General features: G+C 48.4%; 1 protein-coding gene across 10 annotated transcripts in view; it reads left to right on the forward strand.

Annotated features, from left to right (window-relative positions):
- MTMR3 (myotubularin related protein 3) overlaps window positions 1–19,557 on the forward strand; it is a 208,749-nt gene that overhangs the window by 122,124 nt on the left and 67,068 nt on the right. For all 10 annotated transcript variants that reach the window (XM_034790895.1, XM_034790894.1, XM_034790900.1 and 7 more), the window contains 2 exons: window positions 7,115–7,197; window positions 10,687–10,853. In XM_034790895.1, coding sequence (XP_034646786.1) covers window positions 7,115–7,197; window positions 10,687–10,853 — 250 coding nt within the window. The remainder of the gene's footprint in view (window positions 1–7,114; window positions 7,198–10,686; window positions 10,854–19,557) is intronic.

The raw sequence follows: 19,557 nt of genomic DNA on the forward strand, positions 1-19,557 counted from the left end.
ATCCAGGTCTCTCAGCTCTGCAGACAGCTCCCTGCTGGGAGCCTGGCTGCCTCACAGGGTCCCGGGATCCCGGCAGGCTTCCCCCCTCCTACCCTGCCGGAGGTTGGGGAAGCCACCCACAGCTTTTCCCCTCCCCTTTCCTCGCTCAGAGTGTGGGAAAGCACCCAGGGTCCTGTCCCCAGGGAGCAAGGGCCAGCTGCCCTCATTTCCTTCCCAACCCGCTCCCCCTCAGCCAGGCAGCCGTCTTGAGCTGTGAAATTGACAAGGCTGCCTGACTCCCAGCTGAGAGCATGGTCCATTCTCCCCTGGCTCCCAACCAGGAGCAGAGGGGCGGAGAGGGATGGGCAAAGCCGCCAGGGCTTTTTGCCCTGGCTTCCAGCTGGCAGTGGGGCGAGGGAAACACCTGTGGCTCACTTTGTACCACCCTGTTGCCCTCCTTGTTCAGGCATATTCTCAAACCTGTTTCTATGGAGACTGGCAATCCTGGGGCCTTATTGGGGGGCCACCTCCAGAATTTTTTAATTAACCCTCCAAATAAATCAAGGATCTCTGGCAGATGGTAGACTCCCACAGGCCTCCTGGTCAAAGGTGGGTTGTCTGCCACCCCAGGGACCGTAGTCAGATGTCCCTGGGCTACTTCCTACCCTTCCCTTGGTGTGTACCTGGATCTCTAGGTTGCCCTGTCGTGTCCCCCCACGCTCTGGGGAGAGGGAGTACAGGGGAGGGGAACACCCTGACATCAGTCCCTCCCTCCCCCTGCTCTGCACAGCAAGCAGAGGCTCCTGGGAGCAGCTGGTCAGGGGTTCCAAGGCAAAGGGCAGGAGCAGCACTGCAGTGGGGGGTGGGACACCTGAAGTGCACGGCACTTGATAGCCTGCTGGATGGCCGCCTGGCCGCGCAGCTTAGAGGGCACTTAGATTGTCACTATGTTAAAATAAAATTGAGGGTCGGAGTGGTTTATGGGATTGATAATAGAAAGTAGATAAAGGCTTTCACCTCTTGGTCACCAGTTTAATTCTAGCATACACTGGTAGTGTCTGAAAATTATCGTCTGACAGCTGTCTTGTGGCATGCAAAATTGGTGGGTAATCTGATCATTTCCTAGCAGGCTGCTTGCTGGCCTAGTTATAAAATGTGTTACCACAGCGAGGCATCAGTTTAGCATCTCAGCAGAGAAGCCAAGGACTTGAACCCCTAGAATTGGCCACTGGATCAGGGCATGTGTAAATGCTTGCACTGCCCCTGCCTGTCTGTGGATAAATACAGGATTTAATTTGCAAAGACTGTCAGTTTAGCGGTTTTCATGAATGCCACTACACAATTGGCTGTCATGTAGGTGCCAAAAGCTTTAGTGGCATAAGATCACCAGTGATGGATATAGACTGAATATCCAGCCAGACCGGCTTAAGGACCGAGTTAAGAGAGTGAACCAGGTGGGCGCTCGATGCAATGAGGTTATGCCATTTTGGGATTTTCCTTGATGATGATGATGATCAGCACTGAAAGTTTGTTTTTAAACCAAAACCTCACTGTTTATGATCAGAAATGAGTCTACAAAATTATGTTGGTATTTCAATATTTATTGTGCCTCAGTGAGTTTTCTATCTGGTCGGTTCAGTTTACAAATTACAACAGTTTACTGCCAGTCAAAACTGCAGACTCCACCTGATTCCTCAAGTGCTGTTAGTTCTACTTCATATATTATCATTAATCATAAGAATTCAGATGACATTTATGTTGATGATGTAAGAAATAGACTAGAATGCTTATTCTTCTGCAACAGAATTTGATCTTCTCTGCTAACCTAGTGCTCTAGGTAGAAAGGACTTAACATGGAGGATAGAAGATAAATGCAATGATTAGGCACCATTTTTAGTGTCGTAGTTTGGGACAGTAAACACTTCAGCTATAGAAGATAGGGATAGCTCAGTGGTTTGAGCGTTGGGCTGCTAAACCCAGGGTTGTGAGTTCAGTCATTGAGGGGGCCACTTAGGGATCTGGGCAAAAATCTGTCTGGGGATTAGACCTGCTTTGAGCAGTGGGTTGGACTAGATGATCTCCTGAGGTCCCTTCCAACCTTGATATTCTATGATCTGCACAAATGGTGCATCTATAATTTGAAAGTGTGCTGTGAACTGTTGACCCTATTTATCTCCATTGTTTCTTTAAATCAGAATTGCCCTTTAAAAAAGAACTGGTTTAGCATAGGAAGGGGCTTTTCATAACTTGGAGGTTTACCAATTTTGTAAGCTTTATTTTAATTTTGAGCATATCATACTGTCAGAGGGTGGCTGGTCCCTTAAGGCCCTAATCCCACCGTTGACAAGCTTCACTCCTCTCTTCAGGATGTAGGTCATGTAACTGGTGGGTCAGGAGAGCCAATCAGACCTGCAGTAGATAAGGAAGAGGCTGGGAGAGCAAAGGGGCTACAGGTGGATGTTAGCAGATGGAGAAGTACTCCTGCCGTGGGCGAAGACACCAGCTCAATATGTAACAGGGAGTGCACCTACCCTGTAGCACCACCTGTTGGCCAAGAGGTGCTCTGCAGCACTCTGCCTCTGTTTCCCCTTTACTCAGGTTCCTCAATAACTCTACAAAGGCTTGTATCCATTCAGTGCCCCTTTTTGGGGGTCAGGTTTATTAACATAAAATAAACACAAAAATAAAGTTTTTCTGCCGCAGTCTCAGAGAGGGTCAGTCTTTTCAAAGTTCCTTTTTCTTTTTTCCCACCCATGTCCCACGCTGGGCATAACCCCTCCTTCTAGAGGGTCTGCCTTCTTTCTCTCCAAGCACTTCTTACCTGTCATTTGACCCTGTCTGCCTTCTCCACAGGCCTCCTTCCCCAGCAGAGTCTCTCCCGCTGACTCAGTGTCCGGCAGCAGCCTTATTACTCCCTGCAGCATCTGCAAGCATCTACCAACACCCACATACAGCCCCTTCTCTCCCCAGCCTCTTCTTTATTTACCACAGGCCTGATTGGGTCCTCTGACCCACCAGCCATATGATGAGAGATAAGCTTGTCACAGGTGGACTGAGGCCCATCTCCCTTTAAGGGGCCACCACCTGTGACTCGTACATTCTAATTTGTGTAAGACTTAATATCCTAAATTAGATGTTGGTACTCTGAATGAGATAACAACCTTCCCACCTCACTGAAGAAAAATACTTCTGTGTATAAGACAGGACCTCTTACAAAAGTACCCGCTTGTAGCATGTTGTGTTGGATGCAGTATTCTCAAATGGAATGAATTCCCAGAGCCTGATTCCACAGCTGCTGCATGCAGGCAACTCCTATTGAAGGAAGTGCAAGCTGTTCCCATGCAACAGCTGAAGAAGTGGCCTTCCAGTGAATGCAGTATGCATGCCAATTCTTGGACTTTTGCAAGGGGCAGCTGTGTGGAGAAGATGGAATCCAGTTAAAAATACCCAAACCCAGTCTTTGGCTTTTATCTTAATCTTGGTTTTTTGTTTACAATTCAAAAGACTGTCTATCAATCTGATGCTTGTGAAATCTCAGTAAGTAGCACAATGCTTCTAGATCACTTGCTGCACCTGTGCTTTGACCAGAAAAAAATTGTGTTGATGATGCTCACCTTGCAACACAGCAGAGAAGGGCTGTATGCATGAGTCCTTTCACTGGATAAATTGATAGATCAGCATAGCAATAGGAACATGGGGTTTTAAGTGGAAAAAGAAAAGGCCCAGCAGACCACACATAACCTGATGAAACTATGACTATCAAAAGTGTTGACTTATATTCATCCAAGGGATCATTAGTAAATTCAACGATGGCATTTTGAGTGCACATCAAAACTCGAATTCCCAGGCTGATATCTCTTGATTTAATTTTTTTAAGGAAAGGCTGAAACTATTACTCCTGAGGGCATTCTGTGCCAAAAAATTAAAAATCCTGCTACAAAAAAAATAAATAAATAAAAATTCTGCACACAATATTTTAAAATTCTGCAAATTTTATTTGTCAAATAAATGTGGAGGCTCCAGCATGGCACTGGGGTACACAGGCCACTGGCTGCACAGAGGTGGGAGATCACTGTGCAGCTCCTCTTCCTCTCTCCCCCGGGGACCGGGATCAGTGGTGAGGTCCCAACCCAAGGACCACGCCTACCCCAGAAACACCTCAGGGCCCTGCCTCTCCATGCCAGGTGCACCAGGTATGGGCAGGCAGGCTCAGCAAGGCAAGATCCAAGTGTGGAGAGACTTACGTGGGGGATCCACATGTGGATTGAGAGGGTTCTGTGTGAGGGGATCCACATGTGGGGCAATCTGGGTGTGGAGGGGATCTGGATGCACAGGGGCTTGTTGGGGGATTTTGTGTGCAATGGTAATGGGATTCTGCAGGGTGGTCTAGATGAATGGTTTGGGGCTCAGTGGTGGGGTGTCCAGATGTTGGGAGAGTGGGACTCAGTGGGGTGGGGATCCAGGTACAACTGGTTGGGGCTCAGTGAGGTGGGGATCCGGGTGTGGGTGGCTCATTGGTGTGGTCCAGGTGCAGAGGGAGTGGGGCTCATCGAGGGGATTCTGAGTATGGGGGGCTGAGGCTCAGTGGGAGGGTCTGGGTATGAAGGGGTCTGGATGCACGGGGGTTGGGCAGATGGGGGAGCAGCTACCTGTTCAGGGATTCCACACCCTGCAGCTGAGGAGCAATGGTTGCAGGAAGCGGGGTGGTGGGAGGGAGGGAGTTTGCAGAGCTTCCTGCAGCTGGGGGAGAAATCTGGGGGTGGGTCTGGCCTGGCCCTGGATGCTGTGCAGGGGAAGAGGAAGTCCCATCCTCCCCAGTCCACACTACCAGCTGAGCCGGGCACAGGATAGGAACCACCACCTGGGTCTTCCCCAGTCCCGCCCCCTGCCCCACAGTGATTTACCTCTCTGATGGTTGCCCTGGGCACCCGAAACATACTGTTGAGGAGAGTCGCATGACCGCTCTTGTGGCTTCCCTTTGTATCCCCATCAGAAAGTAGTAGGACAAGAAGTAATGGGCTTAATCTGCAGCAAGGGAGATTTAGGTTTGATATTAAGAACTTTCTAACTGTAAGGGTAGTTAAACACTGGAATATGCTTCCCAGGGAGGTTGTAGAATCCCCATGCCTGGAGGTTTTTAAGCACAGGTTTGGTGAACATCTATCAAATTTAGGTTTACTAGGTCCTGCCTTGGCACAGGGGGCTGGACTTAATGACATATCAAGGTCCCTTTCAGCCCTACATTTCAGTGATTCTATGAAGTAATACTGGCTGAGTGGGAATTATTTTGTAGTTTTAATTATTACATGAATCTCAGTTGGGTCAGTTTATGTTTTCAGATTTTCCCCATCATATTTATGTATTACTATTCTTTTCCCCCAGACATAATGTTGCCATTAAGCCACAGTCAGCTTCAGGAATTCAGAAATGTGGGAGAAACTTTATTTAATTTTGATAATGTTTTCCAGAGTTCTAAAGTGTTGCTAATGTTTGAAGGGAGATAATGAACTATAGCAGAGACAGTTGAGAAACTAAGATACTGCGAGAGCATGATGCTGCGATACCCTCTATACTGTGACATTGTTGGGCTTTGATAGCAATGCATGGCTGTTTTTTTAAAAAGTTGCTTCTCTGCTGCTATATTTAGATAGACACTATTGTATGTTGTACTGCCTGCAAATATAACTTACGGCTCTTTGAAGAGTAGACTAACTGCACTGAGTGAGTCTGATTTGCAGTGTGCTTCAGCATGAAAAAAGAGAGCTTGATGGAAACGAAAGGTCATCTGTGAGAAAGGATGGGAGAATAAGGAAAGATAATTTGGCAGGGAAGAGTTTTATAGGGCGAGTAATAAAGGATGGAAAGAGGGGCTGAAGAGGAAATGAAGGTGGACAAAGACTAGAGGATGGATTGTACCAAAAGAGAAGGAAATGAAATTGATATGAAGGGTTGCCTGGAAGAAAGGATGACAAATTGCTCAGAAAGAAATGTGGAAGGATGAGTTACTAAATAAGGCTTGTCAAAAGGGAAGAGACTTGTTGCTGGAGAAAAGGTGGATTGGAAGGGAGTAGAACTGATGGATGATTTTGAAAGAAAGAGGCAAGAAATAGTGTAGAGTTGGTCTTGGAGACTGAGGAAGGAGGAGTAATAATGAGTGGTCAGGGTCTGGAGGGTAGGAAGAGGAGACATGAAGCAATGTAAGGGGCATAGAGCATTCAGTGAGGAAGGGTTGTCTATGTAAGATTAGGTTTGGAAGGAGAGTGGTGAAGAAAGGGATGAACAGATACAGAGATGGACAGATTGTCTGAAAGGGGAAATCACCTGGATTGTAAACAATCTTTTGGCACCTAGATTGTAATCTCATATTTGTTTGTAAAATGCCATGTAGGTTCATGGTGTTTTACAAATAATTAATTATAAATGAGGCTATCTGGTCAAAAAGGGAGGACTTAGAAAAACTGCTCCAATTTAGAACGAAACAGGGTTTTCCCATCAAATATCCCCATCTCTTCATTTATTATATGTAACCTTCATGAAAATCCTTCTGACTTGCATGCTAAAGTCAATGGGAGAATGATAGGAAGAGATTTATTATTTTAAAAGCAACCATGACAGCAACATAAAACATTTGTTTATCTATGGTACTTTTTTAGTCCCCCTAACTATGTTATCTAAGTGCCTCACAATCTTTTATGTATTTATCCTTACACCATCCATAGGGTAGAGAAATGCTATTCTCTCAATTTTACAGGTGGAGTGCTGAATCACTGAGACTAAGTGACTTTCCCAGGGTTGCACAGGAAGTCTGTGGCAGGGCAGGGAGTCTCCTGAGCCCCAGGCTAGCACCCATGCCTTCACATATACTCCCTATCCTTTAGTCTTCACCATGATATAACCTGTGTGAGACCAGCTGAGACGCTAGTGTCATGTGGTCTTATATGGTTTCTCAGCTGAGAAACAATGGAGTAAGGAATCGTCTCAAATACAGCAATACACTGCATCAGAACTATTGATTTAATTATATTTATAGCTCTCTTTCTCCACAAAGCCCTCTAATAAGTGTCTATGGGACATGCTGAGAAACTGCAGTGTCAGTGCGTTTTGTAATAAGGTCATTTAATCTTTTTAATTACAGGTTCCATTACAGCTTATAGAAAGTGTTGAATGCCGAGATATATTTCAACTTCATTTGACTTGCAAAGACTGCAAAGTTATCAGGTATGTACAAACTACTTTGCAGGTGGAAGGGTTGCTTCATCCAGGAAAGTATGAAATCTAAGCAAGGTAACCTTGCACTTCTTCAAATTATGGATGGCTGCAGCATTTTAGGGGAAATGGCCCCTCTCTTCCACCCCCCCACCCCCGCTTTTTGTGCACATGCTTTCTCCAAAAGATTCCTTCTGTTCTTGCTGTGTACTGTAGCTGAACATTTTAGGAAGGAGGATAGTGGTTACTGCGTCTGCATTCTTGTAGTACAATATATTTTTTAGAAATCTTTACTATGCTGGAAATTGATCAGCCAAATAGCTTTGGTCGTAGAGATGTTCTAGCCCTATGGAGCAATACATTTTTTAAGATTATTTTGAAATTAATTTCAGTTTCATGTGGTTTTCCCCAGTGTAACAATGGTCTCACCAAAATACAAAACTAGACACAAATCAATAAATCATATAGCTTCTTAGACCGACGCCGGGTGAGTAACAATTAGAAAGGCGCCTAAGTTAGGTGCTCTTCTTTAGGGTGCGGGGCCCTCTTAGGCACGGGACCCGATTCAGGGGAATTGGCCTAAAGCCAGCCCTGAGTGGAATAGCACCAGCCCCCACATGTTCGACTCAGAAAATGTAACATGCCAACTGCTTCCTGGGCCATAGCATTGTGTTGAGGACTGGTTTGATTTAGTAGATCATAGTTGGTTGTTCAGCTTGAGTTATATATTTAACTTTCTCTTTAACCTGTAGCTCTTAATGTTTTCAGATTTAGCTTTTCTCTCTAGATCGCATGTATTTGACTTTTCTCTCAGTTGTAGAGTCAATACTAGCTATTTAGCCTGCATTAGGAAAATTGGTTTCACTCTCCCTACAAAATTCCCTTCAGAAACGATAGCTTCAAAAATCTTGCTATATTTTATTTTCTTTCCTTGGACTGTTTTTGGAAAGGCTTCAAAACAAAGTTCTGAAATATGCTTTCATGCACTGAGCCAGTAGAAGGCAGTGTGCTCTAGACCTGATGTACCAAATGCATGCAGGGTTAAAAAAGGGAAAGGTTTAAAACATGCAAACTATATTTTTCATGGGAAAAATACAGTCTTTTCATTTGTAATTATAATGTTGAAATGAAACTAGTGATGAGGTGATTAGTACCAATTTTATATGAATGTTTGTACAGAGTGCAGGATTCAGAATCTGCAAAGTCAAGACCTTAATTAATTTAGGGGACACAACTGCTGTCTTTAACCATCAGTGCAACCGGAGTATTATCTGGATGGCATTCAGATAAAATTGGTACTAATCACACCACCACTAGTTTCATTTAAACATTATAATTACAAATGAAAGGACTGTTTTCCCCATGAAAAATATAGTTTGCATGTTTTAATCCTAAGAGTAAATTTTATTTATGTACTCTGGGGCCACCTGTTTATAACTGTAAACTCCTTAATAAATTTGTACAAATTTGGGCAAACCCGTATTTCACCATGCTTGTTCTGAGTCCTATTCCATAATGAACAGGTACCAATTTGGAAATGCTAAGCTACTGTTGTAATTATGGAATATTATTTTGCAGACTAGTGGCTCTTGTGGTCAGGATACTCTAATTAGTCTTCCATTATTGTTTCTTTCCTGCTGTAATGTGAAAACAAAGCTCAAATGAAAGAAGCATTGTTTATACTTGCCCTCTGGTAAAATATTAGTAAGAGAAGAAACAGTTTAGCATTTGAGGGAGATGTAGGACTACAGGCACTGTGACTTGTCCACCTTGGTTTGAAGTAAGTTCATTGTTCAAATGGAATACAGTATTTACTCTGTATCTGATCAGAAGATATATTTTTGTTTGTAGGGATACACATTAATAGATTGCAATTTATGTTATGTATTTCTGTTTTGACTCCCTTTTGAGGCCCTGATTCAGCAAGATACTTTAAACACATTCCTTACTTTGAGTATGTGAGTAGGCTCATTGAATGGGACTACTCATGAGTTTAGACATGTGCATAAGTACCTTAATGAATCAGGGCCTGAGAAACTAGGACAAGATAATACTGGTTTATTTAATAATTCGAAAATTATGCTCTTTATATACATCGGGCCCTACCAAATTCACAGCCATGAAAAACACGCCACGGACTGTGAAATCTGGTCTTTTGTGTGCTTTTACCCTATACCAGGGGTCTGCAACCTTTTAGAAGTGGTGTGCCGAGTCGTCATTTATTCACTCTAATTTAAGGTTTCGTGTGCCAGTAATACATTTTAATGTTTTTAGAAGGTCTCTTTCTATAAATCTATAATATATAACTAAACTATTGTTGTATGTAAAGTAAACAAGGTTTTTAAAATGTTTAAGAAGCTTCATTTAAAATTAAATTTAAAATGCAGAGCCCCCTGGACCGGTGGCCAGAGCCGGGCAGTGTGAGTGCCACTGCAAATCAGCTCGCACACGTGCCATAGGTTGCCTACCCCTGCCCTATACTATACAGATTTCACGGGGGAGACCAGCATTTCTCAAACTGGGGGTCCTGACCCAAAAGGGAGTTGCAGGGGGTTCGCCAGGTTATTTTAGGGGGGTTGCGGTATTGCCACCCTTCTGCACTGCCTTCTGGGCTGGGAAGCCAGAGAGCAGCGGCTGTTGGCTGGGCACCCAGCTCTGAAGACAGTGCTCCGCCAGCCACCCTTATTCTGTGCTGCTGCCTTCAGAGGTGGGCAGCCAGAGAGTGGCAGCTGCTGGCTGAAGGCCCAGCTTTGCAGGCAGCAGTGCAGAAGTAAGGGTGGCAATACCATACCATGCCTGCGCCACTGCTGGCGGCGGTTCTGCCTTCAGAACTTGGCTCCTGGCCAGCAGCCGCTGCTCTTCAACTGCCCAGCTCTGAAGGCAGTGCCACTAGTAACAGCAGCACAGAAGCAAGGGTAGCAGTACCGCAACCCCCTCTACAATAACCTTGAAGCACCCCCCCACACACACACACACACACACACCCCTCCTTTTTGGGTCAGGATCCCTACAATTACAACACTGTGAAATTTCAGATTTAAATAGCTGAAATCATGAAATTTGCTATTTTTAAATCCTATGACTATGAAATTGACCAGAATGGACCATGAATTTGGTAGGGCTCTATCTATACATATGGTTTAATTTGACTTCATGTTTGATATATCTTTCAGTATGATGTTAGCAAGAATCACAGACCATTTTCTTTACAATGATGATGAATTTTCCCCTGGTTATTGTCCCTGTGGAAATTCAGAGAGCCAAATCATAGGCAAATACAAAAGATATAAGGTTATGGGGGAAGGACAACTCCCTAGGATAATTACATTACTATCTGAATAGTTATTTTTACTATCCATTACAGTTTACACAACAGCATCTGAAATAGAAAGAACAGTTTATTCACATCTCTGGTTTGCACAGAGGTTAATCACTCATCACATTTTATGACCTGATATCTCTGCATGAAAATTAATAAATGTATGTTTGGTTCTGGGACAGGTGTCAGTTCTCTACCTTTGAGCAATGTCAAGAGTGGCTTAAGCGACTGAACAATGCCATTCGCCCTCCTTCGAAGATAGAGGACCTTTTTTCATTTGCATACCATGCTTGGTGTATGGAGGTGTATGCCAGCGAAAAAGAACAGCATGGGGATTTGTGCCGGCCAGGTATGCAGAAATACTTTGGCCTTTAGCTGCCTGTCTGCTGCCCCTTTATTTTGTGATTCCTGGAATGCAGAATTCGTGAGCTTGCAAAAAAGTGTATTGACAAAGTGTGAATTCTGTGCTAATGTTACCCTTTACTTGAATACCCAGTTTTAAACAACTTCACATGAATTGTCTAACTGAAGTACTGTATTAACTTTGTGCTCTTATAAGGTGACCCTTCGCCAGTCCAACATTGGTATTATCATGTCAGAATTCCATGTGTGCAAACTCTTAACATTTGTTCTCACCAAGGCTTTGTATGAGTTAACCAAGCAGAGCTGGTGTATGGGAGTTGTGAAGGATCCTTTTGCCCCTCGAGATCCAGGTTTGAATCCTCACTCATGTCCCAATTAGAATTGAGTTTAATTTCATTCTGGTTCCCATTTGTACCCATTAAAAACTTACAAAATTTAACACAGTTAAATGTAAATGGCAATTTCTGTTCAGTTGGGGTCCAGGATATTACCAATCAAGTTTCATTTAAATTGGCACTGTTATGTGGAGAAAGCCTGCATAACTCTTTCTCCCATTTTCTTTCTTGAGCCAGCACTGTTAGCACTTTATTTTCATGAATGCTGCACTCACCTATAGATTAAAATAGAGAAATAGCTAAATAACAAAAGAAAAATAGAGACCTCTCTTTCTTCAAGCTGAATATCCCAGAGTAGAAACAGTGGTTCTTCTTCAAGTAGTGTCCCTATGCGTTCTCCACTGTAGGTGTGCTTGTGTCCCTGCACTGCAGATCAGAGAACTTCCGTAGCAGTGTCCCTTAGGCCCATGCATGCACTGTCTCCCTTCCTGACCCGCCTCGATGCTAGTCAGTGCACTCATCTTCTTCCTCAGAGATCTCCCTATCCATTAACAAGGCCATTCTGGACCCGCCAAGGACTATCAAGCAGACCACAGCGCTCGTGGTACCTATTTGCAAACGGGTGGACAAAAAATATTATGTCCCAACGTGGGAGACTGAGTTCCTCATCTCCCATTCTCCAACCCACTCCATTGTGGTGGACGCTGTTAATTCCCATGGCTGTCAGTACCCGATGAGGTTCACTCCCTATGATAGAGACTGGAAGTGTTTGGACCTTTTCGGAAAGAAAGTATACTCCTCAGTCATGCTTCAGTTGCGAATCACCAACTACCAAGCCCTGATGGTGAAATATGATTATGTAAATTATTCTAAACTGATTTTACTGAGCTGCTGCCTGAGTCACATCACAACCAATTTAAGGCCATTATTCAGGAGGGACAATTAATAGCAAAAACAACGTTACAATCTGCCCTCAATGCAACCAACACAAGGGCCACATCCATCTCCATGGCTGTGGTGTTGCGACGTGTTTCATGGCTCCATCTCTTGGGCTTCCTGAAGGAGGTACAGTCAACCGTCAAAGACCTTCCCTTTGAAGACGCTAAACTCTTCGCAGAAAATATTGGTGCCTTTCTTCACACCCTGAAGGATTCTTGAGCCACTCTTCATTCGCTGGGCATCTATACACTATGACAAAAGAGGAAGTTTAGTCCACAGCCCTAGCACAAACCACACACCTCCCAATATCCATCTCAATGCTAGTACAAGCTGCAGAGGAAGAAAGAATACATTTTCAAGGTGTAAACCATCTGGCCCGCAACGTGTCTTGTCCCAGGTATCTACATCCAATCTCCAATTTTGACATGTTAGGCCTGGTCCCCACTAAGCCCCCACTTCGGACTAAGGTACGCAAATTCAGGTACCTTAGTCCGAACTTACCGCAGGTCCAGACGCGGCAGGAAGGCTCCCCCGTGGATGCCGCGTACTCCTCTCGGTGAGCTGGGGTACTGGCGTAGACGGCGAGCACTTCCGGGATCGATCTTAACCAGACGCGATAAATCGATCCCAGAAAATCGATTGCCTGCCGCCGGACCCTCCGGTAAGTCAAGGCATCGATTGACTCCCCACAACTGCTGCAGCCAGCCACGGCTATCCACCATTTGGCCACCGGTTGGCAGCATTCTGCAGCACCTGGGAATGCATAACATCGGAACAATGGATCCTAGAGATCATTCACAATGGGTACTCTATCCATTTTACTTCTTCGAGTGATTGCTCCTGCGTATTCCACAGTAGGTGTGCATGCTCACCACATGCACCGGTGCTGGAAGTTTTTCCCTTAGCAGTACCCGTAGTGGGGGAGCACCGCTGCGACCCCTGGAGTGGCGCCTCTATATCACGCTATAAGGGGATCTGCGCACTCCCCCCACCCTCAGTTCCTTCTTGCTGACAGTGAAGGTAGTCGGAACTTGGTGCTCCAGCTCTGCTGCAGCACTTCTAGCCTTAGTAGTACAACTCTTCTTAGTAGTCTGATTCTCTAGTTAGTTGCCTGGCTCGGGGCATGCCCCGTGCCCCCAGGCTTCAAGTCGTGCGACTCCTGTCACAGTTCTATGCCCAGAAGCGACCCACACTCTCAGTGCCTTCGCTGTCTGGGCGAGACTCACGTAAGTGAGCATTGTAAAATTTGCAGATCATTCAAACCAAGAACAAAACGTGAAAGGGATATTCATTTCCGGGCCCTAGTAATGGAGTTGGCAGTGGCCCCGCACTGGCACGCCAACCCAACTCGGTGCCGGGCATGTCGTTGGTGCGGAGCGACGCCCCATCAACCAGTCGGCACCGCTCCCCCACTAAGAAGCAAGGAAAGACTCAGCGGCGCCGAAAGAAGGACAGGGGTGAGGCCACAACCGAGTTGGGCAGCCTATGATCCCCCTCGGGACCCAGACCTCCTACTCGTGCTGAGCGGAGTAGTCTGGTCCTGTCCACGTGTGCCTCTCCTGCGGTGAGAATACCGTCGATGCCGGAGGCAGCACAGGCAGCGCGTGACATCCTTGCCCTTCTGGTGCCAGGCGCGCCGCCCGAGACAGGCCCTCGCTCCCGAGGGAAGCCGCCGCTGGGAGCTCATCAACCCTCCCTGGTCCGGCATAGCCCCCGTTCCGAGGATGAGGTGCCTACCTGTTCTGCGAGGCCATCTCGTAGCCCATGTCAGATTTCCACTCCATTGGCCGATTTGCCTGAGAGGGAGTCTCGAGTGTCCTCCACTACGCAGAGGGGTTGCAGGCACCGAGACGAGGTGTAAATGCGCCTCTTCCTACCGGAGTTATAGGAGCAGGTCTCGCCGCCACTCAGATTCGAGTGTTTGCTCCGATAGGCGTAGTTCGCGAAGCACCCCTCGGCCGTCACTGGCACTGAGGCATCGTAGCCATGGTCGCCGGGGGGCATCTGGAAGCGGTACCTCTGACGGGCACAGATCTTCTTCGTCGAGATCTAAATCTCGAGGCTGGCACCGACACGGCCATGGACGCTCCCGTCACTCTTACAGTACCGTGCACTCTTCAGTGACTTCGGCTTCGGCACCCAGCCGCCCATCCCCAGGCCGCGCCCGTCCCACACGATCAAGCGGCTCCGCTAGGTCCCCAAGTGGGTCATTGGCAAGGGGCACCCTGGCAAGGGCAGTGGTGTCAGTGGGCACCTTGGCCCCAACTACCAGCACCGACAAGACCCCGTTTGGTGGCTGGGGAATCGCAGGTACATTTGACGTCCCCGCCTCGGCACCGGGAAAAATCAATGGGCACCGAGACAGCGGCACTGCACCCGAGCTCGGACTTGGGGGTTGAACCGCCGGTACCGCCCGATGCCCTGGGGGCAGATCCGGTCCCGTCACTGACACTGGAGGAATCCATTGCGGTGCCACCACCCGCCTTGCAGAAAGATTTTAAGGCTCACGAGGAGCTCCTTAGGCGGGTCGCCTCGAATCTCCAGCTCCAGGCTGAGGAAATGGAGGAGCCGTCGGACACCTTGTTCAACGTCTTGTCCTCCTCGGCACCGGACCATGTGACCCTAGCTCTCCACCAGGGGGTGACCAATATCTCGACTTCGCTTTGGCAAACCCCGGCGTCCTTGGCACCTATTTCTAAAAAGGCGGAGAGAAAGTACTTTGTGCCAGCAAAGGGGCATGAATATTTGTACTCTCAACTGGCACCCAACTCTCTGGTGGTGGAGTCTGTAAACCACCAAGAGAGGCATGGCCAACCCACCCCCACCCCCAAGGATAAAGACGCCAGGAGATTGGATACCTTCGGCAGGAAGGTTTATTCATCGGCAAGCTTCCAGCTCAGGGTGGCAAATCACCACGCCCTCCTGAGCCGGTATGATTTTAACTTGTGGGGGTCTCTGCCAAAATTCAAACCTCTTCTTCAGGAAAAGGATAAGAAGGAGTTCAGAGCTTTGGTCGATGAAGGCGCTGCGGCGGCGAAAGTGGCCCTCCAAGCGGCTTTGGACACGGCAGATCCAGCAGTGTGTTCGATGGCCTTGGCTGTTGCCATGCGCAGGGCGTTGTGGCTTTCGCTGTCAGGACTGTCCGCGGAGTCCCAGTCCCTCATGCAGTACTTGCCTTTTGACGGGAAAGCCCTGTTTGCGGATCAGACCGAGACCCATGTGTCTGGGATGAAGGACTCCCACACCACCCTGCAAACTCTGGGCCTATATGTCCCACCAGCTAAGGACAAACCCAGGCCACAGACCTCGGTTCCTCTGGCTAGAGGCAGATATGAGCCCCAGCCTAAGAGGCCGAGGGAGCAGAGACGCAGGTCCTAGCGTCAGTCCTGCCCGGCCCGGCGACCTGGGCCCGCCAAGGGCAAGAGGCAGGGGAAGAGGCGCTTTTGACACTTTGAGGGGGGCCACCAGGCCTGTTGTCAGGGAAGCCCCCAGTTAATAAAGTTTGTGTTCTGCAACCGTTTATCTGCCTTCCGAGTGCAATGGTCCCGTATAACGTCGGACCAGTGGGTCCTCAGTTCCATTTCCAAGGGCTACATGTTGCAGTTCACTTCGTCCCCCCTCCCCAACGCCCACCCCCGGGGACCCGGAGCACGTCCTCCTCCTAGACCAGGAAGTGACATGCCTCCTCATCCTAGGTGCGGTGGAGAAGGTACCTCGGGAATTTGGTTTTTACTCCCGGTATTTCCTGATCCCGAAGGCAAAAGGTGGGCTCAGGCCTGTCCTCGACCTGCAGAACCTCAACCAGTTTATGGTCCATTACAAGTTCCGTATGCTTTCCCTGGTCACTATTATTCCATCCCTAGACCCGGGGGATTGGTTCGCAGCCCTGGACCTCCAGGTTGCGTATTTCCACATACATATTTTCGAGGGTCACGGGCACTTCCTCCACTTCCCGGTGGGGTGGGACCACTACCAGTTTACGGTCCTTTCTTTTGGCCTCTCCATGGCTCCCAGGGTTTTTACCAAATGCATGGCGGTAGTGGCAGCCCACCTCAGGAGTAACGGGCTGCAAATTTTCCCCTACCTGGACGACTGGCTGCTCAAGGGCAAGTCTCGGTCCCAGGTGCAGGCCCAGCTGAAATTCTTACTGGCTACATGCGAGAGTCTAGGCCTAGTGGTAAATGAGGACAAGTCCACGCTAGTTCTGGTTCAGCGCATACACTTCATAGGAGTGCTGTTAGACTTGGTGGTGGCCACGGCCTCTCTCCCCCGGGACAGGTTCGAGACGCTCAGAAGTCTCATAGCCTCAGTCACAGCATTCCCCGTGACGACGGCAAGGGGGTGCCTTCAAATCTTAGTCCACATGGCAGCATGCACCTACGTGGTGTGACATGCCAGGCTCAGAATGAGGCCACTCCAACTCTGGCTGGCCTCCCAATATTCCCAGGCCAGGGACGGCCTGGACAAGGTTGTCACGTTACCTCCCAATGTAGTGGCCCACCTGCAATGGTGGTCCCTCCCGACCAACATATTACAAAGGATTCCCTTCCGAGAGACCCCTCCCTCACTAGATCTGGTGTCGGATGCCTCAGACCTGGGGTGGGGAGCCCATGCGGGGAGCTTCCAAACCCAGGGCAGATGGTTGACCTCGGAATTGTCCCTGCACATAAACGTCAGGGAGCTCAGGGCGGTGCGCCTGGCGTGCTTAGCCTTCAGCCTACACCTGCGGGGGAAGATGGTCAGAGTTCTCACAGACAATATGGCCGCGATGTATTACATCAACAGGCAAGGGGGCACGCGCTCCTCAGCCTTGTGCCAGAAAGCCTTGGACCTATGGGAATTCTGCATAGCCCATGATATCTCTCTCAGAGCTTTTCACCTACCCGGCACATGCAATACGTGAGCTGATCGCCTCAGCAGGGTTTTCTCCCACCAGTACGAGTGGTCACTCCACTGGGAGGTCGCCCGGCAACTCTTCTGAGAGTGGGGAGCTCCCCAGGTAGAGTTCTTTGCTACCTCCCAGAATCGTCTCTGCCCTCAGTTTTGCTACAGGCCAGGGGCAGAAAGGGGGGCGATCTCGGACGCATTCCTCCTCCGGTGATTAGGCCAACTGTTCTGTGCCTTTCCACTGTTTCCACTGATAGGCAAGGTCCTGCAGAAAGTAAAGGCAGACAGGTCGAGGGTTATCCTCATAGCCCCGGATTAGGCCCGCCAGCATTGGTACGGGACCCTTCTGCAACTGTTAGTGGCCCACTCGCGGAGGCTGCAGCTCCGCCTGGATCTCCTCTCCCAGGAGAGGGGATGCCTTCTCCATCCCAACCTGGCCCCGCTTCACTTGACTGCGTGGTTGCTCCATGGTTGAACGAGGAGGAGGGAAGGTGTTCGGAAGATGTCAGAAGAATTCTGCTGGAGAGCAGAAAGCCGTCTACATGATGGACCTACTTAACCAAATGGTTTAGGTTTTCTAGGTGGGCGGGAGAGCGGGGCGCCTCCCCGTCTTACGCACCCCTCCAGCTTATTCTAGATTACCTCCTGTCCCTTAGGACCCAGGGTCTAGCTCCAGCCTCCGTCAGTGTACATTTAGTGGCCATTTCAGCCTTTCACCCTCTGGTGCAGGGTCACTCGATTTTTTCCCCATGAGATGACTTCCCGCTTTTTAAGGGGACTAGACCGTACGTTTCCGTATGCCAGGGCCCCGGTACCGCAATGGAATCTGAATCTAGTGCTATCTCTTCTCACAGGCCCTCCCTTTGAGCCCTTGACCACGTGTTCCTGGTCCCATCTGTCCTAGAAAGTGGCATTCTTGGTGGCTATCACCTCAGCCCGTCGGGTCTCGGAGCTTAGAGCCTTGACCTCGGAACCCCCGTATACGGTCTTCCATAGGGATAAGGTCCAGCTTCGCCCACACCCTGCGTTTCTCCCCAAGGTCGTCTCCGCCTTCCATATGGATCAGGACATTTTCCTGCCAGTACTCTGTCCTAAGCCCCATTCCTCCAACAAGGAACGTCGCCTACACACGCTAGACATACGTAGGGCGCTGGCCTTTTACCTGGAACAGACCAAGCCGTTCAGGAAATCCTTGCAGTAGTGGCCCCTGCCTTGGCCCTTTTACCCCGTCCACCCCTCTGCCCCAGCCAGCTCGGGGGGGAGGGAGGATGCAGACAGGAGTAAGGGGAGGGCTTGACCCTGAAAAGTTTGTGGGCCACTGGACTAGACAAACCCCAGTAACTACCCACCAGGGTCAAAAACTATTTGGGCTGGTGGAAAGACCCAGCAAAGGGATTCCCTTCTCGCAAAACCCTGCATTGTTGCTTTCCACCCCCAATGCATTGCTCAGAGGGTGAGTGCACATCTAAACGACCTCATGACACAAGGCAAGTGGTCACCCACAGAGATGTCTCTTTACATCAACCTCCTCGAGCGAAGAGGAGGGTCAGGAATGTCTGTGCCCACTTCCTCCTGCTGATCAAAGGATTGCACATGAGTCCTAACAGACAATGTAGCCTGTATATACGACATATATTGACACAGAGGAGCCAGGTTGCCCTCCCTCTGCACAGAGGCAGTGAGACTATGGAACTGGTGTATTGCCCACGACCTTACCTCCCAGGCACACAAAACTCGATAGCAGACAGTCTCAGTTGCAGTTTCCCACACAACCACAAGTGGGAGCTAGACCCAGTAACACTTCACTATATATTCAGGCGATGGGGGATGCCAACCACAGATCTGTTTGCCACTTACCTGAGCAAGAAATGTCCACACTACAACTCCACAGCAGGGATAGGACAACACTCCCTGGGCGATACTCTCCTCCTGCCCTGGGATGGGAATCTTCTCTATGACTTTCCTCTCTTTACCCTACTGTTGAAAGTCCTGCTGAAAATAAACAGAGACGGAGAACACGTCATATTGATTGCTCCCACTTGGCGGAGACGGACCTGGTACTCTTACCTGTCACAGCTCGCCACATGCCCGCCAGTCCCTCTCCCAGTCACTCCATACCTCCTCTCGCAGAACAACGGACATACCCTACATTCCAACCTGGGTATTCTTATCCTCAAGGCATGGCTGCTACTTGGTTTCAACCGAAAAAGCTCCTGTTTGAAGGAGGTACAAGAGATATTATTACACACTAGAAAGTTCTTGATACAACGTACTTACCTGCAAAAATGGTCCAGGTTTTGGATTTGGTATACTTCCCACAAATCTCTGTGACATCTGTGACTCTTTCACATATGCACTGACCCTAAAGAATCATAGAATATTAGGTTGGAAGAGATCTCAAGAGGTCGTCTACTCCAATTACCTGCTCAAAGCAGGACCAACACCAACTAAATCATCCCAGCCAGGGCTTTGTCAATCCTGACATTAAAAACCTCTAAGGAAGGGGATTCTGCCACCTCCCTAGGTAAC

This window comes from Trachemys scripta, chromosome 15, assembly GCF_013100865.1.
Source record: "Trachemys scripta elegans isolate TJP31775 chromosome 15, CAS_Tse_1.0, whole genome shotgun sequence".
Classification (NCBI taxonomy): domain Eukaryota; kingdom Metazoa; phylum Chordata; order Testudines; family Emydidae; genus Trachemys; species Trachemys scripta.